At 42.3% G+C, this 22416-nt stretch overlaps 2 protein-coding genes across 4 annotated transcripts in view; one reads left to right on the top strand and one right to left on the bottom strand.

The window, feature by feature from the left end:
• MIA3 (melanoma inhibitory activity family member 3) overlaps positions 1-15716 on the top strand; it is a 28216-nt gene extending 12500 nt beyond the window's left edge. The window contains exons 8-24 of one of the 2 annotated variants that reach the window (XM_015424583.1): positions 209-313; positions 1888-2010; positions 2125-2227; positions 2840-2895; positions 2981-3071; positions 5656-5794; positions 7436-7537; positions 7844-7904; positions 8212-8247; positions 8520-8587; positions 8718-8815; positions 8931-9062; positions 10394-10465; positions 10564-10643; positions 10804-10881; positions 11468-11612; positions 14599-15716. In XM_015424583.1, coding sequence (XP_015280069.1) covers positions 209-313; positions 1888-2010; positions 2125-2227; positions 2840-2895; positions 2981-3071; positions 5656-5794; positions 7436-7537; positions 7844-7904; positions 8212-8247; positions 8520-8587; positions 8718-8815; positions 8931-9062; positions 10394-10465; positions 10564-10643; positions 10804-10881; positions 11468-11612; positions 14599-14912 — 1803 coding nt within the window. In that variant the 3' untranslated portion in view covers positions 14913-15716. The remainder of the gene's footprint in view (positions 1-208; positions 314-1887; positions 2011-2124; positions 2228-2839; positions 2896-2980; positions 3072-5655; positions 5795-7435; positions 7538-7843; positions 7905-8211; positions 8248-8519; positions 8588-8717; positions 8816-8930; positions 9063-10393; positions 10466-10563; positions 10644-10803; positions 10882-11467; positions 11613-14598) is intronic. The other variant, XM_015424584.1, reaches the window with a different exon arrangement.
• A 3275-nt stretch (positions 15717-18991) lies between these two features.
• AIDA (axin interactor, dorsalization associated) overlaps positions 18992-22416 on the bottom strand; it is a 45600-nt gene continuing 42175 nt past the window's right edge. Inside the window, exon 11 of one of the 2 annotated variants that reach the window (XM_015424587.1) lies at positions 18992-19565. In XM_015424587.1, the coding sequence (XP_015280073.1) occupies positions 19469-19565 (97 nt within the window). In that variant the 3' untranslated portion in view covers positions 18992-19468. The remainder of the gene's footprint in view (positions 19566-22416) is intronic. The other variant, XM_015424588.1, reaches the window with a different exon arrangement.

The following is a 22416-nucleotide window of genomic DNA, read 5'->3' as shown; positions in this document are numbered from 1 at the left end:
AAAGACAGGCATGGCTGTACTGAAGTTCTTGCAGAATGCTTCCATTTCCAGGAGGAGGTGGATCCCAGTACATGCCCTTCCTGCTCCTCAGAAGCAGCAAACTTTCAGAGTTCTGCTCTTACTCTCTCTTAAATTCTGTCTTTTGGTATAATCTGTTACATTCACATGATTGTGGCCTCAACCTGGAAATAATTCATGGAAAATTTAGGTGCAGATAGCTCTCAATGAAGCCAAACTAAGTGAAGAAAAGGTGAAGTCTGAGTTGCATCGTGTTCAGGAAGAGAATGCAAGATTGAAAAAGAGCAAGGAGCAGGTGAGTGTTGTTCTCATGAACCCGTATTTATTCTCTGAAGCATTTTCGTGCCACTTCTTAAGCAGGTTCTTGAAGCAGCTATTTACTGCTATTCCTAAAGTAATCTTTCGCTTTGGAGCATGTATTAGATTATAAACATTGCCTGTTTCATTTAAATACAATTGGGGGATATGAGTAATGCTTTAGGATATTGAGGATTTGGATTGGGCAGAAATTGACCAGTGCTAAGAAAGGAAGTAGAGTAGTGCAGATACCTAGTTGCTGCTGAGAGTGAAAAGAATGCCCATGGGAAGTTGCGAGGGGACTGTCATACCAGGTAATCAATGAAGGTAGTACTCAAAGATGATGAACGTTTTGGGGGATAGTAGCAAATGGTAGAGGGTGTCTGTTTAAATCAAGTTTAATGCTTAGCAGTTGCAGGTGATATGATATCGCTTTGAGCACTTTTCCTGCACTCAAGCTAACAAGAAGCAATGTGTCTTTCTACTAGCACTACCCCAGACATATTTGCCCTTCCCAAACCTTTTGTATGTTGATAGTTTTTACATTTTTATCAAAGTGTAGGCTTTATTTATTTATTGGTGGTTCCTCATGGCCTGGTTTAGGATGGTCATTGCAGCTAGTCCTAAACCTTAAACTCTGTTGCTAGAATATTGCCTTTTAATTGCAGAAGATTTGGGGTCATATTTAGAGAGCAAATTAAACTTGATGATGATACTTTAGGTCCCAACTACTGGCAGAAATAGCTGTTTTCCACAAGGGAATGATTAGTCTTCTTCCTGTTTGTAGCTGTTTTGCATCAGGCTATACTGCTAGCATAGAGAGGCGTACCTACAAAAAAACTGATGCCAAATCAGAAGTGTTTAGAAGAGGTTAGTCTTGGTGCTTGCTACTCAGCGGAAAAAGTGAAAAGCTAATGAGGATTGTAGGTAAACCTGGGCCCCGGTCACACGGAGCATTAGGCACGCTAGAGAGATGGAAGATAGGCGGATTTTCTGGGCACAATCTCACTGCCACATCTGGGAAGCATAGAGCTCCCGTGGCTCACCCGAGGCTTCACTCCGAAGATGCGTTGTAAAAAACTAGTACCTCCTAGAATGTTCTTTATCTTTGTGGGCTTTTGTCAAAACTGATCTGTTCCTAGGTTTCTTCTCTAAGCTGGCACAGTTAGAGCGCTAAAGAAAGAACTTTTTCAGTAGAATGGCTGCTGTATCCATTCTTTGCTTGTTTGTTGACTATCTTTCTCTTGCCTTACTGTAGCGCATGGTGCTGTCTGCATCTTCTTGCTTGGCTTGTTTTCTCTAGGAATGGCAGAAGTGCATGCAACTAGGTCATGTTATCAGTTGCTGCAGCAAAAGTGTTGTCTTCACAAAGTGTTTCCCCAGAGTGGTAAATAAATTTTAGTTTTGAAACCATTGTAAGCAAAAAGGAAGCAACAGTAGTGATTCAGAGCATAGCTTTAACAGTCTTTTATTCTTTAGTTGCTAGACTGAATTCTTTCAAAGCCTGGAGTGTAGCAGGTCTGATGCTCTTGATGTACCAGTAATACTGATAATATTGTACTATGTTCTTAGCTGCTCAAAGAAACAGAAGGCTGGACTGAGAGGCATGCTGAGCTCAGTGAACAGATTAAGACATACCAGAAGTCTCAAAAAGACATTGAAGAAGCACTTGCCTACAAGGAAAATGAAATTGAAGTAAGAACTCTTGAAGGATAACTTTCTTCTGTGTTCAATGGGCTGTGTGACTAAGCTTACGGCATCAAATATTGTGTTCTTTTGATTGAATGGATTTTTTCACTGCTGCTTTAGGTTTTGACTAACTGCATTATGCAGCTGAAACAGCTTGATGCAGATTCTGAACTGGATGGGAAGAAGGATGAAGGAAATGATGTAGCTAATGGGGAGCACTCAGGTATTAAAGTATTAAATTACCTGACTGATTTGTGAATGCAATAACTCCTCATATATACTGTTTTGAGGAAGCAAAATTTTGAAGAGATTCAAGCACTAGATGGTAATCATGCGTTTAATGAGAAGCTCAACTTCGTAAATTGACATTTTGTTGACTTAAAGTGCAGGGCTTTAAAGTGCAGGCATACTAGTAGAATGGCACAATCAAAAGTTATGATGTGCATCTAGTAGTATGCTAAATACCTTAGCAAGAGGTTAACTTTAAAAATTTTGGATTGTAACTAATGTGGGCAATTCAGTAGTTTGGACTGTTATGGCACTTCCTTTCTAGCATCAGAAACTACCTGGATCTTTCTAGCATCAGTCATGCATTAGAAGTAATTTTAATGGCTGATACTGTAACAGTTTCTTGTCTCAAAACTCACCTAGGAGAAAGGTGGATTTATAAATGTCTTAAATACATATCTGATCAATGATTAATGGAACCTTGCTCTTATAATGAAATCTTTTAAAAGTATTTGAAGATATAAGTAAATACACCAGAATATGTTAAGTTTGGAAAGTTTTACTTAAATATTTGACACAATGGAAAAAGAATCATTTTTCTTTCTAGATACCAGAAACGAAATGATGAAAAATCAGATTAAGCAGATGATGGATGTTTCACGGGTATGAAGCATTGTCTAGTCAATATTTCCTAAGCTATATTTCTACCGCAGCAGAGGTTTATGTGTCATTTTGTTACCCTTCACAGGTAAAAACAACATTATCAATCATTGAAGAAGACCGAGATCTCTTGCGGTCCAAACTAAATGATGAAATAACAGCAAGACATGAATTAGAAGGTGTGTATAACAAACAATTTAGCATGTAGTGGTGTTCAGTAAAAACTATTAGTTCAGTAAGTGAGGTAATTCTCATTCCCACTAGTATATTAGAAACCTGCAGCCAAAACTGTCTGGTTAGTTAAGATCAATGTGAAATTCTCTCTCTTCCTCAACCCTCTGGTTTTCAGCTCACTTATTTACATGTTTATTTAAATATTTAAATGTATAGAATCATAGAGTTGGAAGAGGCCATACAGACTATCTAGTCCAACCCTCTGCCCAATGCAGGACCCCAGCCTAAAGCATCTGACAAATATTTGTCCAGCCTCTTGAAAGCTGCCAGTGAAGGGGAGCTTACCACCTCCCTAGGCAGCTGATTCCACCTTTGAACCACTCTGTGAAAAAGTTTTCCCTAATATCCAGCCGATATCTTTCTGCATGTAATTTAAACCGATTACTTTTGGACCTGTCCTCTGCTGCCAACTGGAACAGCTCCTTGCCCTCCTCCAAATGACAGCCCTTCAAATATTTAAAGAGAGCAATCATGTCCCCCCTCAATCTCTTCTTCTCCAAACTAAACATTCCCAAGGCCCTTAGCCTTTCCTCTTAGGGCTCAGTCTCCAGACCCCTGATCATCCTCGTCACTCTCTTCTGCACCCTCTCGATTTTGCCCACATCCTTTTTGAAGTGAGGCCTCCAGAACTGCTCAAGGTGCAGCCTGTCCAAGGCAGTATACAGAGGGTCTATGACCTCCTGCGATTTCGATGCTATGGCCCTTTTAATACAACCAAAGACTGAATTTGCCTTTTTTGCCACCGCATCACACTTGACTGCTCATATTTAGTTTACAGTCCACTCTTACCCTAAGATCTTTCATGTACACTACTCCCTAGAAACATATTCCCCATCCAGTATTTGTGCTTTACATTTTTGTCACCCAGATGTAAGACTGTGCATTTATCTTTGTTGAATTGCATCCTGTGTGCAACTGCCCACTTCTCCAGAGTATTCAGGTCTTGTTGAATTTTAACGCTATCTTCTTTGGTGTTTGCTACTCCTCCCAATTTGGTATCATCAGCAAATTTAATGAGTAGCCCTTCTACCTCTTCATCCAGATCATTGATAAAAATATTGAAAAGTACCGGGCCCAAAACTGAGCCCTGCAGCACCCCGCTGGACACCTCCCTCCAGTCTGATGAAATACCATCGGCCACCACTCTTTGGGTGTGGTCCTCTAACCAGTTCCCTGTCCACTGAACTGTCCTATAGTCCAGTCCACAGTCTTCCAGTTTTCCCATCAGAATGGCATGGGGAACCTTATCATCCAGGTAAATCACATCAACGGAGTTCCCACGATCCAGTAAGCTCGTCACACGATCAAAGGAAATCAGGTATGTTACTTTGAAGACAGTATGCATGATAAAATCATCATTTAACATATCCACACACCAGAAACAGCATTAAACCAACATAAAAACAACAGTTTGCTTTGGTAGCAAATGGAGACATAAGATTATTTTTATATATAGCTATAAGAAAAGAAATAAAACAGTATTAAACAGAATAGCTTTAAAGCAAATGCAAAAGTCCAGCCAGACCCTGTCCACAAAAAAAGTAATAATGAAATGCCTGGAAAAATAAAAATATTTCCACCTGGTACCTAAAACCTAATAAAGCAACTGGCAAATAGTGACATCTTTAGGCATGGTAGGTGGCATTGTTTCAGTGACTGTGGAAGCTATGTTCTCAGAATTGCCATGTCAGATGGATCTAGTAAACCTGTGCTACCTTGACATCCTTGCCCACAGTTGCAAGATCTTCTTTGACAGCTGTTTTCCTTCCTGCTACTAACACACCATTCTCCATTTGTACTTTGCCCTACTTTGTGTATTTTCCATGGCTCCGTGGCCTTCAGGTTGGATCTGGACTCCACACACCATTTCTAGCCATTTCCCCTTCCCACTGCAGACCACGCTCATGTAATTTCTCAGGGTTCCCTGTTACCAAGAAGCAGCATTTTGTGGAAATCAGTGGGCTACAGTGGGAGGGAAGTGCCATGAAAGTTTTATTCTGTCACTGGACAATTTAGTCTGGATGGAACCCTTTAACAATGTATCTGAACCTACTCTGCCTTCAGGGCTTTGCTTTTCAGGACTGCTTGATCTGCCCTATTTCTGTTAGGTATCCTGTCTTTTGTCTGCCCTCTGTGTGTTCTTTTTCTCTCACCCCAGAACACACTGATCTTAAGTTCTGAGCTTTAAGTGCTAAGAAATTTTTGCAGAGCCCTGTATGTGTATAGCCATTCTTGCTTCAGTGTGCCATTTCTCTTCCCTTTCCTTAAAGGCTCATTATCCACCTACCCTTCTTTGGGCACGTTCCTTAACTACTTCTGTATCACATTGTCCTCATTCCAGCCCTGCCAGGGTGGCCCTGTGTGAAATAGTCCCAACCAAACTGACAATGTTCCTTTTCATCAGAGAAACTGGACTGCAAACTCCTCCCCCCACCCAAAGCATGTAATCATTTTGTGTTGCCACACCAACTCAGTATTGGAGTCTTTACCATCACATATATATATGTATGTGTTTGTATTATATTGCAGAGCAAATCAAGAAGCTGGAACATGATTCGTGCTCCTTGCAGACAGCAAAATCTCAGCTAGAAAGTGAGTGTAAAACTCTGCAACAGAAAGTAGAGATTCTTACTGAGCTTTACCAACAGAAAGAGATGGCACTTCAAAAGTAAGTACTGGAATTGAAAGGAAAGAGAAATCTAAAATACGTTATAAGTAAGCTGGGAGGGTGGAGGTATCTGTTAGGTATGCCACATTTTTAAGTACTCTGTCCTCCCCCCAAAGCTCTTGCTGGCAGCATGTGTGAGTTTCCCTTGTGGTTTTTTATCCATGCACAAGCAAGGCCCTGGCCCTTCTTAGCTTCAGCCATGAGACTGCATTTCAATGCCTTTTCCAGTATTGTCTAGGTTTTGGTATTAGTCCAATGTCTCTAAGCAATTTAGGCTGGAAAGCCATTTCTGTTTTGCTTGTCTTGTGGGAAAAAATGGCATCAGTACTTTTGAAAGCTAGAAAATAACTGTTCTTCCTTGGCCCTCGATTATTAATCACACTTTTACTGCTGAAAGTCATGAACTATTAAAGGACATTTTCTAGTCGGTTCTTAACCTGCTACACATTTCTTTTGAAATACCCTAATCTAGATGGTAAACCCCTCTCCCTATTGCCCCTTTCTCAAGCTGCTGCTAGCGGAGAAAAAGGCAGTCTTTTGGAACTAAGAGTCGAATTAATAGTGACTGGGAGACACTTTTATATTTATAAATGAAGGGGAAAGGTAGATTCATGTAAATAAAGCAGGGATGGGTCGTGTGAGCAAGATAAGCTAAACTCTACTCCTTCTTATGCTTCACCTTTGCTGTTGTGCCAGTGCTTTGAAGAACTTTTCTCCCATGGACAGAAAGTTGAGCTCATAATGTTATCACCAAACATACTTACATGAATGAAAACGTCTCATAGAAATTCTCAAGTAAACCACAATTGTCAAATAAACCAAATTAAAAACCCAATTCTTCCTCCACTATTTTGAGTACATGTTGATTAATGAAAGAAACAACTCTAGCTTGCCACCTACTGTTGCATAACGCTAAAAGAACTTCCGGTTACAAGACAATCTTAGGATCTCTTGGCTATACTACACACATACTGCCATATGATGATAATTATTATTAATGAAAGAATGGGACTGTGTGTAAGAGAAAAGAATTGTTGAGCAGTGGAGAGGCAGAGATGATCTGTGCCCAATATGTTTTATCAGTCTACGTTCTACTCTTAAAAAGTGAAGTCTGGTTTCAGCTAGACATGTTGGAAGAAAAAAGTACCTATGGAGTTCCATAGGCTAGCAATTGCATTTAAACTGGTCCTGATCTTCCATAGCAGCAGTCTACGTGGAATACAATGTATGTGACTAGAAAGATTCTTTGACATCATAGGTCTTTATATTGGCGAGAAGGGACGTAGTTTTGAATATATATATATTTATGGGGACAAGAGAAACAACACACCCTGCTCCTTCCAGGGATATTCATGTCTGTTGAGGGATCCCTCCTTATCTGTGAATAGTTTGAGGTAGGAGGCAGAATGCCAATCTACTTTGTAACCATGAGCAGACAGTGTATACCCCAGTATCTTTTTTTTCAGTGCTGGATGCCAGAACTCTTGTTTCCCATTCACCTGGGATACTTTGACTTTGTGAGCCCTTTGCCTTCTGGTGTTCCTCAACTGTCCTTGCTTTTGGTCTGGCAGCACAAGTGACTGCTGCAAGGTGGGGCAGATCTGTGTCTTGCTTAATTTGCTTTCTTCTGTTCTCTCCCAGGAAGCTGACTCAAGAAGAGTATGAGCGACAAGAGAAAGAGCAGAAGCTCTCTGCTGCAGATGAAAAAGCAGTCCTGGCTGTCGAGGAAGTGAAAGTTTACAAGTAATTGAACACATCAACACATGAAGCTGCCTTATAGTGAATCAAACCATTGGTCCATCAAAATCAGTACTGTCTATTCAGACTGGCAGTGGGTCTCCAGGATCTCAGGCAGAGGTCTTTCACATCACCTACTGCCTGGACCTTTAAACTGGAGATGCTGGGGATTGAACCTGGGAGACCTTCTGCATGCTAAGCAAAGGCTCCTCCACTGAGCCACAGCCCCTCCCCAAACATTTGAAGTATTAATGTCTGGAGGTTTTGAATGGTGAAGAAAATTAAGCTTTTAACCTTTTTTTTTTTTGACAGGCAGAGAATTCAGGAAATAGAAGAAGAATTGCAAAAAACAGAGAGATCTTATAAAAATCAGGTATGATGCTGTCCTGAGAGGATTCTTGAGAAAGTGAATGTGGGATATGTTAGGAGCAGTGTTCCCTCTAAGCTGAGTTAGTGTGAGCTAGCTCACAGTTTTTTAGCCTCCGGCTCACACATTTTTGTCTTATCTCAGGAAGGAGGGCTCCAGAACAAACTGATTCATGCAGTAGCCAAATCGCTCCCTCACAGCTTTAATGCCAGTAGCTCACAAAGTAGAATTTTTGCTCACATGACTCCACATCTTAGAGGGAGTATTGGTTAGGAGAGTATGCACATTAATTTAATTTTTTTAATGTTTTCAGATTGCCAGTTATGAGAAGAAGGCCCATGACAACTGGGTAAGGTTTCCCCCCACAAAATCATTAAATTTGCTCATCGCAAGCTCACTTTATTCCACTGAAGTGAGATGGTTGATGCGGCTGACATCCTACACATTGGCTGGCTGCATTCAAGCATCATTATGAGCCATAGCTTATAAACCATGGATTAATAAACTCTGAACGTGAGATGCCCAACAAACTACCGTTTTTGGTAGGCACTCAATTAGAATTCTAAACTGTGGTTTGTGCCTGGCTCATTAATTGTATTTCCACAATTTGTTCCCTTCTAGCTTACGGCACGTTCTGCAGAGAGGTTATTGGCTGAAGAGAAAAGGGAAGCTGCCAACCTGAGGCAAAAGTAAGCACGTTCTCTGCATGTTCTTTACACACACACAAGTCAGCTTCAGTCTGTCACTAGATTAGACAAAGCCAATACACATCCAACTGTAGTTTTGTGTCTTTTTAATAATTCATTTTATTTTTATTAGGTTAATAGAGGTAAATCAAAAAATAGCTGCGCTTCAGAGACCATTAATTGTGAAACCCACTCCAGGCCGACCAGACCACCAAGTCCCTCCCCGCAGAGGTAAATATCCTCTTCGCTTATCTGTTGCTAATGAACTGAAGAGCCAGAATGGCTCTTCTGAAAACAAATAAATATTCTGCAACAGTGATAGTACATTATTCCTACCCTATTACAGGTCCAGTGAGTCGAGATGGCTCCTTTGGACCTTCACCTGTGAGCGGGGGAGCTCCTTCGCCACCACTAATGATGGAACCTCCTGTGCGGCCCCTGTCTGCCAATCCAAGGGAAGGGTCTAGAAGTGAATTTAGTAAGAAATCAGTTTTTTCCTCCTCAAGTTACTTTGGTAAACAAACTGTTTTAAAGCATTGCCACTTATAAACTGCTACATCACACTTCCTGGATCTTGTGTTAATGCTGAATGGCCATCATGCCTTATTAACTCATTGTCATTTTCTCAGTAGTACTAATAGTGTCTTCTCAATGCTGAATGGAAATGGAAATTGGCTGATCCTAACAGCCAGAAGAATCTTTGCAAGATGCTTGTGACTAAGACTTTTACAGCTCACACTTTAATTAGTGCTAGGAAAAGCTCTTCCTTGTTATTTAAGGATTTTGCCAACTATTCTTATCCAGGGAAGCAGCCCTGAAATTAGTCGGAAACATGAGCCTTAAAGTGAGAAGGGTTAGCCCATATAAGATATGCAGTGGTCTGCAGCCTCCCAATCATTTGTGTTTAGGAGACTGAAATCCAACCATTGACTGTCTAGATTCGCAGCTAATTTCTGGTTTCTGTCTATGTTAAGAACAACAAAAAACAGTGAAAGGAACAAATAGCCTCAAATTAAACAGGATAACGGTATTCTGTAACACCATATTTTGAAGCATTTAGAGTACCGTTCAGCCCATGCTAAACACTTCTTGATCTTTTGATTTCAATTGGTGGGCCAACCATCTGCTTAAATTTCCTCTCATTAAAATCAGTTGAACGCAAATAGGTTACCTTTGGCTGTCTTGTGTGCCATTAGTCTTGCAATGAATAATCCTGGATGCCGTAAAGCTCTGCTGCTCCTGCCTAACACACATTATGTAAAGCTATGAATTTAAGATTCCATTTTAAATGAGCAGAAGGTACTTCCTGGTATTTATGTCTAGGATTTGGGAGTAACTGTTCTAATTCAGCTGCTCTTAACAGTGGTGATTGTATTTGAAAATCCCAGGCTATCTAAAAGTTAATTCTGATAGTCCTCATTAAATATTTTGCCTCAGATTTCTTGTTGCAATTTCAGGCAGTGCAAGGGCCTCTCTTAACCATGGTTAAAGGGATCAAGAGTGGATCAGAGGATCATGTGCTTCCCCTCCCACCTTACCTTAGAGGATACGTTGGCATCAATTGTAACTGTACTTGAAACTAATAAGGTTCCCTACTTAGTAAGGATTATTATTTACTTCAAATTGATTCCCTTATTTCTTGTTAAGGTTGGGAGAATAAGCTTGTAATGTGTTTGTCAACATTGCTCCAGTACTGTGAATAACAGAAAAAAGAGAAAGTGTGTCTAATTGAAGAGCGCTAAGAATACAGTTGCAGGAGCAACCCCTTAACCATGCAAGTGGATGAGCTGTGTGTTCAATCTCTGGCAGGTGCTTCTGTGCCAGAGGGTCCTCCAGTTCCGAGAAGGCATTCAGAGCTGTCAGGAAGAATATCTGCTCCAGGTGAGACTGCAGCTACACAACTACTAGTCAGCTGAATAAGTATGTAGTCTTTTCCAGAAGCAGTATAAACGTATGGGGGTCTTTTCTCCTCTTTCCAGACCTTGGTCCTGCTGTAGCACCCCTCATCAACTGTGGGCCAAGAACATCCTCTCCATCTTCTACGCTAGTGGATGGAATGGTGAGTAAATGGGAGTGAGTCTTTTTTCTGCTGCTCAAGTGACACTCGAGGCAGAATCTTTGCTCTTACCCCATTATATATGTTGCATTGCCTCTTACTTACATATCATCTATTTTGTCTGTCATCTCACTGTCATTATTTTGTTGGGGGGGAAATAAAGCAAAATCCTCCCAAAGAGCAGGAAGCCCCCTGTGCTGGTGCTGATGCTGTTTCACCTTCATCTGCTGAACAAACTGCAGTGAGTACTGAGAAGCTGGGTATGGTGCTGTTGCTTCCACTGCTTTGATGGAAAAGATGGCATAGGAGCATGCTGTTTCCTGTGGTGGCATAACAAAATGGGTCTTTGCAGAACTCACCATGAGCTGCATCTCTTAGTAGGCTTTTTGATTTGTTAAACTTACTTGCATCTTTGGGACAACTAATATCATTTTAACGTTGAATTTGGAAAAGCCAAGCTTTTTAATCTTCTTAAGGACAACATAACTATATTACTTCAGAAATCTTTCTGGTGTGGTGGTTCCTGATACTTAAGGCTTTTAAACACCTTGTGTATTTTCTAGATTTTTATGTTGGAACGAAATCTGTTTGGTCTTCCTGTCATTTGCACATGAAGGAGATTTAGACAGCATGTTTGAATGTGATTGGAAGTTCATTCTTTGGAAGATATTTGCTAAGAGAAGGGAAATCTTCTTAATATGGAGATAAATGGAGTTTGAAAACCCTGCTGCTACCTGGCTGTGTGTCTCAAAATACTGTTTGGCCTGAAGTTCAGTCTTCATTTTATTGGAACATCTACTAGAAGGGTAACATTGCAATTTTTACAGGTTAACGTAAGCTCTAAAGGACCGCCACCTTTTCCTGGTCCTCCCATAATGACATCTTCAGCAACTGGACCCCTGCCACCTCCTGTTCGATTTGGACCTCCACCACGAGCGCCCTATGGACCTCGGCCTCTTCCTCTTTCTCTAGGTATGCTTGCTATGATTTATGTTGTGCTGAAATGTTTACTTAAAAATTGTATAGCCCTATGAATTCCAGAATCTTTTTCACATCTTGTTGCAGAACAGGACCTCTTGTCAACATGCAACTTAAAGAGCATTCAGTTCTGTCTTGTGTAGAATTGGCAGGGCTTGAGCCAATATAGTTATAGCAGTTGGAGAACTAATTACCAATGGCTAAAGTACTTTAAGTACAGAATATTATTTTGATATAATGGATTTCCATTCACAGCCATGGTTGTTGTAGCATTTTTAATATGTTTGGCAGGCATTTTTGTGTGTACTGAAAGTTAAATGACACATTGCTAGAACTCTTCCAGTGTTTACTTTGTGTGCTTAAAATGCATGTGTAGGTTAGATGCATGTGTCTCTGTGAATGAGGCCCATTTCCTACATAGATCCATATTTATTCTATGAAAGCCAAATAAGAGAGAAGCCTCTTTTCTGTCTCGTCTCACTCCTATTCTAGAGAGAGGGGTATGACACACATTGTTAAGCGATCCTTAAAACAAAGGGCTGATGCTCTGTGGTAGGCTTGGAATTCAGTAGAACATTCCCCCGCTCCCCTTTTTATTTTCTTTGTTACCTGAAAGCCATATAGACTCTTGTCTTATCCTTCTTCCTTCTCTTCTTTCCACCCACCAGTCAACCTGCTTTTATCTGCCCTTTCTTCCAGTCTTCAGTTTTCCCTTCTTCCTGCTTCCTGGGAAAAGTGTCTAAGTTGCACTGTGCTGGCTGTTGGACCATGCCCAGTTGCGCAGGAGGGAAACCACAATTGTGAGGGGCACTTCACTTTTCCTTCTGTCCCATCCCCACACTATTTCCTCTTTACCACCTCCTGGCAACCCCTATATCCTCACCTGTCCATGCTTTCCTTCTCTCCTTCCCAGTCACCAACCAACCTACATTTTATCTCCCCCCTCATCTACTGCATGTATGCCCTACCTTTTTCCACAATGTGAACCCAAAGCAATTTCCCTTATTCTCTTCCCTTTTATCTTCACATACAACCCTGTGTGGTAGGTTAGGCTGAGAGTACGATTGTTCCTAGGTCGCCTAGCAAGATTTCATGCCAGAGTGGGGATTTGAACCTGGATCTCCCAGATACTAGTCTGAAACTCTAGCCATTACAGTACACTGGCTTTCCTGTGCTGGCTGCTGTTCAATGGTATTAAGCAGCCAGTCCTGTGTAAGTCATGCAAGTCATGTGGTATCAAGGTGGTTGCTGTGAGGCCTAGCCCCAAAACAGCCCTAGAAAGGGCCCTGCCCCTTTTATTGATGGAAACCAAGCCTGGAATGCTGTAAAGACTGTTGTGGTTTCCTGGTAACGCCCACTGGGGATTCATTTCATAAACTCACGGGCACTGCTTTTATTTGGGGTGGGGTTTAACCCCGAAGTATACTATTTTAGTTTCAGATTTTTCTGCTAAGCAGAGGCTTTTCTCAGGTTTGTAGAAAGATCTGTTGCTGTTCCTGGCTTCAGTCTTTCGCTTCCAGTATCTGGAGATTTGGCCATGTTGAGAATCAGATATATTGATAATCACAGACAGTTTGAGCAGGAACAGAATTCATGTAGTCAGAGTAATGTTTAAATATATTAATAGCACTAATCACTAAAATGTCCAGAATAGGTAAGTAGTCCCAAATGTTCACACACAACCATTGTGCAATGTCTAACTCAAGTAAAAGGCTGGGGTGAATGGGTAAGATGACAAAAAGAGCAAAGGAATATATTACCTAAGGGATAACATGCATGTAGGCAGCTGATGTTCTTAGAGGGCCTTGGGCCTGCACCATTCGGGAGGTTTGGTGTTCCAGGAAGAGAGGCTGGGTGGGGGAGTCAAGTAGGGATCTGAGCAGAGATTGTCCATAATCTAAAGGAGATCTGGAGGAGGAGCAGGGCTAGGTATAGCAAGTGAGCCCGTAAACCAGGCCAGGATACACAGTAGGATCCATAGAGCAGAGCAGGGCTGGGTTGGTCAGGGAAGTTTTTTACAGCATCAAAACTTTTTCAACTAAGGAAGGAAGGAAGGAGACTTTGAAGTTAGGAGGAGGTTTGTTAAAGGTAGTCTTTGTGACATCACCAGGACTATGGCACAGCCATATTGTATCATCAAAACTTTTTCAACTAAGGAAGGAAGAAAGGAGAATTTGAAGTAAGGAGGAGGTTTGTTAAAGGCAGTCTTTGTGACATCACCAGGACTGTGGCACAGCCATATTGTAACAGTATTATAAGGTTGTATGTATTGAGGGTTGTTGTTACTGGGAGTTCTTCGTTAGAAAGGAATACAATGAGACAAGAGAATACTGTGTTTTAGAAATGCCTTGATAGAATCCAAATGTATCTGCTACAGTAGTCAGCCTTTAGTGAGCAATTGGACCAATCTCTCTTGGGGAGGTTCCTTTGTTGCCAGGATTCTCCTTCCTGACTGGTCTGCAACAAGTAAGCGAACTGTTGTGCCTTCATAGCTATAAAACAATCATACTGAGTAGCCCATTCCTACCTATTACTGTGTAAATGGTCACACCTAGGGCTGTCATGCCTTTTATGCAATCTTTCCTTTTTCAAAAACCAAACGTTGTCAATCAGTGGTGTTTTAGATTACAGCAAAATAAATTATGAAAGTCAATGTATAAGTTTACATATTCAAGTTTTTGTGGAAGCTGAGCTTCCGAAAATCTTTTTCCACCACAGAAAAGTGACAGGAGATTGTGAAGGGCACAAGTGCTCCATCGTGTATATAGTAGATGTGGGTTTTCTTTCCCTGACCTCAAGTGGGTTTGCAAGCCAGGAGTGCACTTGTGGAAAGCAGGGATGTCTTGGGATTCTGTGTTTGCTGTCAGATTTCAAGTTGAGATACTCACATTTACTCTTAGGTATGTTGCCAAAGTGCTGTTGAAAGAAAGATTACTCTTACAGGGTGTGCCAGCTTCACTGTTTCTTCCTTTCCTTTTAGTCCGTGGTGCTCCTCCGCCATCCATTCCAAGAGACTATCCACCCGGTCCTCCCTTTGGAATGAGAGACTTTCCACCTGGCCCACTGCCACCCCCAGAGCATAGAGGATATCTCCGTGGACCTCCTCCTTTCCGGCCTCCAACCCCCAGAGATTATCCTCCACGGCTACCCCCACAAGGATTACGGGACTATCCCCCGCCTTCGGTCAGAGACTCGCCGCCTTCAGGACCCAGTAACTACCAAGGAGGTCCTCAGTGTCCGCCATCCCCAGCTAGCTCACAGGACTCAGCACATCATCCGGAACAGAAACCATGACTTGAGATTTCTGGACTGAACTCTACCACGTTTCATGTGGTGAGGATTTCAGTGGCTTCAGCACAACCAACTCTGTTTCCACTTTTAGATTTGGTTTCAATGTGGCTTTTTAAAAAATGCAAGAATAAGTTGTCTCCAATCTCTAGCATTGTGCATTTTGATCACCTTTAATAAGGACTTGTCCATCCTTCTGGGATGCAAGTATAATTTTTCTGTGATGAACCTGAAGCCTGCTTCTTACAGCTGTGGTCAACTCACAGCTCTCGACGTGCAATATATGAAAAGTACCTGTGTGGTTAGTTTTTAATTAATGTAGCCTATGTAACAAACTGGTGGATGATTTCATAATTCAAAATATAATCTGAACATTTCCTGTGGAAATACTGTATGTAAAAAATGCTACCCCTTCAGCTATAGCCTACAGTGACTGTAGACCAGTTGTTTACATAGGGATTCTAACTCAAAGCTTTTAAAAACATCTGGTGTAAAAGACCAGAGGCACAAACTACACTGTACTGGAAGGACAGTTGTATTAATAAAGAGAGCAAGGTCCCTTTTGCTAAATTTGAAGAATGAGTTCTGTTCAACACTGTTTTCTTTCATGGCCATAGAAGTACAACTACAGATTAATCAAGGAACTTGCTACAGTATGCCAGGGCAACCGGCCCCTTTTAGTGGAGGGCTACGGTGGATCATCACACAATGATATGCCCCCACCTAGCAGAAAAAGATTTTTAGAGTCTTCAGTGCCCAGGAAAATGCAAGCCAGGCATTTTAGAACATATCCAATTTAGTGTGGAGGCCCCCCTAACCAAAGCAGACTGCAAAGCATGTTTCTTTCATTTCCAAGCTCAAACATGCGTTGAAATAGAACTACTTACAACTGTGTCATTGTACAGCTGTTGCTTAAAAGCACTTTATCCATGTGATCATTTTGATGCCTTGATACATGTCACATTTAGGTTGTACTGGAGCAAGGCTACTAGAATGTTTGCACAGTACATCAGACTGCAAAAAGAAGAAACTGTGAGGTAACTGCGCTAGAAAATATTTCAATAACAAACAATCACAATATTTATACAAAAATGTGTACAAAAAATCATATAAATGCACAAGGCAGTTGAAAATGGTGTGTCGATGGTCTCCGGAATGTTCTATCGTTTTGATACTATTCTTATACAAGCATTTTGCCCTAGGAACATTCTTTCAGAGAATTTCTTGCAACTAAGTTATGATACATCGGTGATTATTAATGAAATTTTTGATACCTACTTGTTGAAATGACAGACCAAGAGTTGCTGCTTTCATCCACGTTTGGAAGAAGAATAGTATCGAAACGATAGAACATTCCGGAGACCATCGTCACACAATTTTCAACTGCCTTGTGCATTTATATGATTTTTTGTACACATTTTTGTATAAATATTGTGATTGTTATTGAAATATTTTCTAGCGCAGTTACCTCAGTTTCTTCTTTTTGCGGTCTGTTCTGTGACTGTGACCATCATTTTTGAGCCACTGCACAGTACATCAGACAAGAAGCCTTTCAGGAGAAAACAACTGAATGCTGCCAAGAAGTGCTTGAAAAGAGGATTCTTGACTTTAGGCAGTTTTCAGTCCATTTCTAATCAGGTGTTAGCTTCGCTGCTTCATTGTTGCTTGCCCTTGAGTTCTGCATGTAAAGGTACTTGTAGGAGAACTTGCCATATCTGCTCCATTAGCGGGCTTAGACCTCCTGTTTCTTTAGAGTAATGCTGTGTACAGAATTAGATCATTGTTGTGTCAGATTCAGTGTTGTTTGACTGGCAGCAGCTCTCGGATGGAAATCTGTTGTGTTGCCTCCTACCTTATTCTTTTAGCCAGATATACTAGGCAGAGTAACTAGTAGAACATCTTACATGCAAAGCAGATGCTTTACCACTGAACCATAGCCCCCAAGCCATTGAGATGGGAGATATGATTTTTTAGGCAGTGTTTATAGTAGTTTAAGTAAGTAAAACAGCAGCTGCTTTGAATAAGCAAGAATGGTTGGGTTAGCAGGTGATGGGAGATCACATGCATCCACATCAATGAAAGACAACACAGCTGTAGCTACCTTCTCTCGGAGACATGCATGATTTTTGGGTATTGTTACTTGACAACTCTCTGCTGAGTGCAAGTCATTCACCGAAGGATCCCCAGTAAACAGCACTTGGGACAGGAGAGCAAATCTTATGGACAAGTAGCTAATTAAAGAAAAAAGTCATTGGTTTATTACTATTCTTTTTGCCAAGGTGAATCCCAGAAGCTCCAGCGTTAGCCTTTTAGGGCTCAGATCTCCAGGCGGAAGGGAAAGAGAAGCATGAATCTGTGTTACTTACACTTATAGTTCAATAGCTCCGACACTATGAATTCATACCGTCTTTTTGAATAAATCCAATAGTACCAGGTCCTGTAAGGGACCCCTCTTTACTTGTTTCTCTCTCTGCTAGTGGTGCTTGCTTGCACTACAGCAAGGTGGGGGATGGTTCTGGCTGGTTCAGCTCTTCAGAAGTCTTGAGGGTTGCTGGGAAAGATCCCCATTAGTAAGTGCCTTCTGCCTGCACTTGGGCTTCCATTGATAAGACAGGGCAGATCAGTGATATGGGGGAGAATGGAGAAGGAGAATAAGGACTCAATGGAAGTGCTAATGTTAAGTGCAGCTGCAGAGAAAAGAGAAATTTTAGGAAAGGGATTGAAAATAAAACAGTACCCTAATGCCTTGATAAGAATTTGTCACTGCTGCGTTTGGAATACTGAGAGCAACCATCACTGTACTATTGTAAAAAGTGTTCTAGAACAAAAAATGTCCAGAATCTGAGAAGTCTGAGCACTTCCAAGGAAATGTTAACCCATTTCAAGCATGCTAAAGTGTTTAGAGAGTCAACAGGATCAGTGAAGTCACCCCCCCCCCATTGTAGCTGCAACAGCTAAGGATACCTTTTACTGTATATTTAGGCCAAACTTTTTATTATGTACAATATCCTACCACTAAAGTTTTATTAAAGTTTAACAGGAATCCATTCAGCACAAGGTCTCCTGAAGGTGGTAGTAACTTCTTCCACTCTACAGTTATGTCTTTGTAGTATTGCCATTTCCTACAGGAGATGGCAGCCACCACCTGGCTGCCTCTTGAGACTCCTGTGTTGGAACATCCCAGGATGCCTGTTGAGGTCCCCCTTCCACAACAGGGCTTTCCTGCATGGGAGAGAGCTGTGGCGACCTTCTGGCAGCCCCACAGCTCCTACTGAAGGCCTGTTCCTCAGTGGGCAGGTCACCATCCCACTAGTAGGAATTCTGGCTCACTTTTGGCTATCCCTATCAAGTTGTGGCACTGCTACCCACCCCCCTCCCTTTTCTATATTGTATTAAAAAATAGAGTACTACAATGGAACAACTTTATAGGCATTACTATTATACTGTAATAGACATATCAACAAAAGTTTTTATCTGATCCTTTTCTAGTACAGGGAAGAAATTTAGATTTTCCTATTTAGACAATAAATTCAACCTACCATTCTTCTAAAAGGTGATAATCCTATTTAAAATTACTCTTTTCCTATCTAAATAAAATCTGGCAAAATTAGGCATTGTTTAACAAGCCAGTAACTTTTTCCTAAGGGCCAGTATTCCCTTAAGGGGATCGATTATGGCTTCATTCCTCTTAACAGCAATGCATGTTGTAGTAAAAAACAGGAATCTGGCACCATGTTAAAGACTAAATTTTACTCCACTGTAAGCTTTTTCATGGCCTAGATCTCATTGCATCTTAAATGGGCATTAATCCACAGAAACTTTTGTTGGAATAAAGAAGTTAGTCTTTCAGGCCCCACTAGCCTGTTAATTCCTTTTAACAGAGAACTTGCCAAGCAGTCATTAAACTAGTAACTTCTAAAAGAATAAAACCTCCCCGTTTTTGGTCAGCTAAATGTTCCCATGCCACTAACAAGATACAATACAATTTACCTGGAATCACTGCAGTTTTGCTAGGAACAGCCTGGTCATTTTTTTTGCTACTTCAGCTAAGTGCAGCAGGGTTACTAAGCTGGGGGGATCTTCAGACCAGTCAAGCTTGTATCATTTAAGCTTTGGAATTCTATATCTCAACTCAATCCACAGATGGAAGAGTGATGCAGATTGGAACACCTGCACCAATTATTGTAAGAGTAACAGTTTGTTGATACTGGCACATCTTTATTGCTGTATCAGGTTTGGCGGATGAGGACTTTCCACCTGCTTTAGAGTTCTTGTATAGGTACAGAAACCAAGTTACAAAACTGAACACACACAACCAGTCCAATCAGAAGCAAACTCACAACACACTTCGGAATATCTGTGATAAAAATATATGTTCTAAAGGAACTGGGACTTCCTGGGTGGTAGGACTGGGCTGCTGATCCTGTTCCACTGCCATGTAACATATGATGTGCCCATGGGGCCAGCAGGGTAAAACACTCCAATTCTTCCTGCCTGCTGAAGGATGAATGCTACACAGGCAGCTACCGTGGTTTTGTGGCAAGCTGTTCAGTTCTCAAGAGTCACTCTTTGTGTAGTGTTTGATGAAGGTGAAGATACAGTGGCTTCTTGGTCAACAACTGAAGTTTCTTCCTTTTGAAGTCAGTGGGTTTTTTGTACCTGTAACCAAAGAGAACAGGGACAACTGTCTTGTCACAGTTTAACTTAAGATTTAGAACCCTACACTATTACTAAGAAAATGCCTTAATGCGCAGCAGAATGTTAAAATGTATAAAAACACACTGATACCAGCAATGGGTCATATCTTCTGCCATCTGGTCTGTTTAATACCTGTGTATTTAAATATTTGAGAAAAACAGGTTGCTTACCTGTAATTGATGATCTTCGAGTGGTCATCTGTGCAGTCACACCCATGGGATTATGCGCCTGCGCTGATCCGAATCAGTGGTATGCAAAGCTCACAAAGGGATTTTCGCGCCTCTCTCCCAGGCATATGTGGGAACCCCACTGCGTATGCCCAAGGAGGAGGGGCGGGACATCCCGCCAGTTCCTTCTGACCACTGTCATGTCAGTAACAGAAGAAAAGCACTGAAGCGACAGCAGTGGGGAAGTTTGGGCAGGTGGTGTGACTGTACAGATGACCACTCGAAGATAATCAGTTACAGGTAAGCAACCTGTTTATCATCTTCCTGGTCTCTGTGCATCACACCCATGGGAAATTGAAAAGCAGTGGCTCACCTAGAAGTGGGAGCTGTCACAAATTCAATGATCTGCCGATGAAAGGACTAGATGACCAAGGTCCACTCTGTGGCGTTCACGAACATAAACAGCGTAGTGCTTGATGAAGGTGTTCGGAGTAGACCATATCGCAGCCCCACAGATCGCCGACAGGGAAGCACCCCTCAAGAAGGGTGTGGATGTAGCCACGGATATTGTGGAGTGTGCTCGCAAAGGTAATGGCCGCTTAGCCAGCAGGTAGCACAGTTTAAATGGTGGAGCTGCGGTGGCTCAAGTGGTTAAGACGCTGAACTGCAAGCTGTGGAAGGTCAGTAGTTCAGCAGTTCAAGACCCGGGTGCCGCAAGACGGGGTGAGCTCCCGTCTCTCGTTCCAGCTCCTGCCAACCTAGCAGTTCGAAAGCAAGAAATTGCAAGTAGATAAATAGGGACCACTTCGGTGGGAAGGTAACAGCGTTCCGTGCGCCTTGGTGTTTAGTCATGCCGGCCACATGACCACGGAAACGTCTTCGGACAGCGCTGGCTCTTCGGCTTTGAAACGGAGATGAGCACCGCAACCCTAGAGTCGGATTCGACTGGCTTTCGAGCAAGGGAACCTTTACCTTTACCTTAGCACAGTTTAATAGTCTTGACAATCCATTTGCTGAGTGACTGGAGTACGAGACAAATTAATGATTGTCCCTCCTACTTGAACGTGTCCTATTTAGGTAAAAAAGCAGCTCTCTCCTAACATCTAGAGTGTGGAGGAGTCGCTGTTGTCCATCTTCCGGGTTAGGGAAGAAATTAGGCAATAAGTTCTCAGAGGCTAGATGAAATTCGGAGACCACCTTAGGCAGAAAGGATATGTCAGGCACCAGTTTCACACCATCCAGTAGGAAAACAAGAAAAGGTGGGTCATGACGCAGGGCCACGAGTTCACCCACCCTCGTGGCTGAGGTGATGGCAACGAGAAAGACAGTTTTCCATGCTGCATGCTTTAGTGACTTGCGAGAGGCTGGAAAAATCGAAAGGCCAGTTTGATTGCCAAAAGTTCCAGAAAGTTTATGTCTTTCCTTGAGGTCTCACCCTCACAACTGACGCCTCGCTGTGGGTCTCGGGAGCCCATCTCAATGACCTCTCTGTAGGTCACAGGTGGAATGCTGTGACCTCAAGGAAATTGTGGCAGGGAAAGACGAATTTATTGGGACATTCGTAGGGGCTTGAAGTGCCAAATGAACCAAAGCTGGAGTGGTCGCATTCACAGCTTTGCAAAGTGAAGGACTGCAGTTGTAGCTGCCATTAGGCCCAGAAGGCATTGAATCTGGAAGGCAGAGGAGGTGTCTTGTAGTTGAACCTGTTTTGCCAGAACGGTCAGGGTTAGTGCCCTGTCCTGGGGCAGGAAAGCTGCACCCTCTTTGGAATCGAGTATCGCCCCTATGAACTCCACTCTTTGAGAAGGGGCTAGGCGTGACTTCTTGTGGTTGACTCTGAGGCCGAGACAACGAAGGATAGTTCAATGGAAATAGGCATCCTCGAGGTTGAGGGTGGCCATCCAGCATCTCTGGGACAGGAGAGACAGAATGACTGGTAGGGATGTCATTTTGAATTTTTGGTACTGTATATAGGCATTGAGGTCGCAAAGGTATAAGATCGGCCTCTGCCCATCGTTTCTTTTGTGAACCACAAAGTACCAGGAATAAAAACCGAGTCCCTGGTGATCTAAAGTCACGGGTTCTATAGCACCCTTTGACAGAAATGCGGCGACCTCTTTGAGGGGAAATGACAATGGGGGAGTGGTGCCAACTACAGGAAGAGGTGGGAATTCCATGAATTTGATGGAATAACCCTTGGCTAGGATGGAAAGGATGTAATGGTGGCCCAGGCCTGCAAATAGGGATGGAGGCGGGTAGGGTTGGAAGAGGTAGACAGGCAGAAGTCAAAGGCCCTGCTTGCCAGGTTTGGGTTGTTTCGCTCTCACAAGTTGCTGTCCAGAGCCGTATCTTTGTCTGGCCTGGTACTGCTGTCTGTCTGCAGATGGGGACCGACGTGGCCTGTAGCCCTCATCCGGCGACGGCTTAGCGTATTGACGTCTGGAGCCGTAATGAGACCAAGAGCGAGGACAAAAGGGCTTAGAGGGGACAGAGACCCCCAGCGACCTCGAGGCCTTAATGCTCCTATCCATGTCCTGGAGCGTCAAATCAGTGGACGCATGAAAGAGACCTTGGCCATCAAAAGGTAAGTCCTCTATATATGCCCTGGTGTCAGTGGGGAGTGCAGTGGTCCTCAGCCAGGAATG

Source organism: Gekko japonicus, unplaced genomic scaffold (genome assembly GCF_001447785.1).
Source record: "Gekko japonicus isolate JY-2015 unplaced genomic scaffold, Gekko_japonicus_V1.1 scaffold404, whole genome shotgun sequence".
Taxonomy (NCBI): Eukaryota; Metazoa; Chordata; class Lepidosauria; order Squamata; family Gekkonidae; genus Gekko; species Gekko japonicus.
Note: the sequence above shows the minus strand (reverse complement) of the source record. Positions and strands in the feature narration are given on the sequence as shown.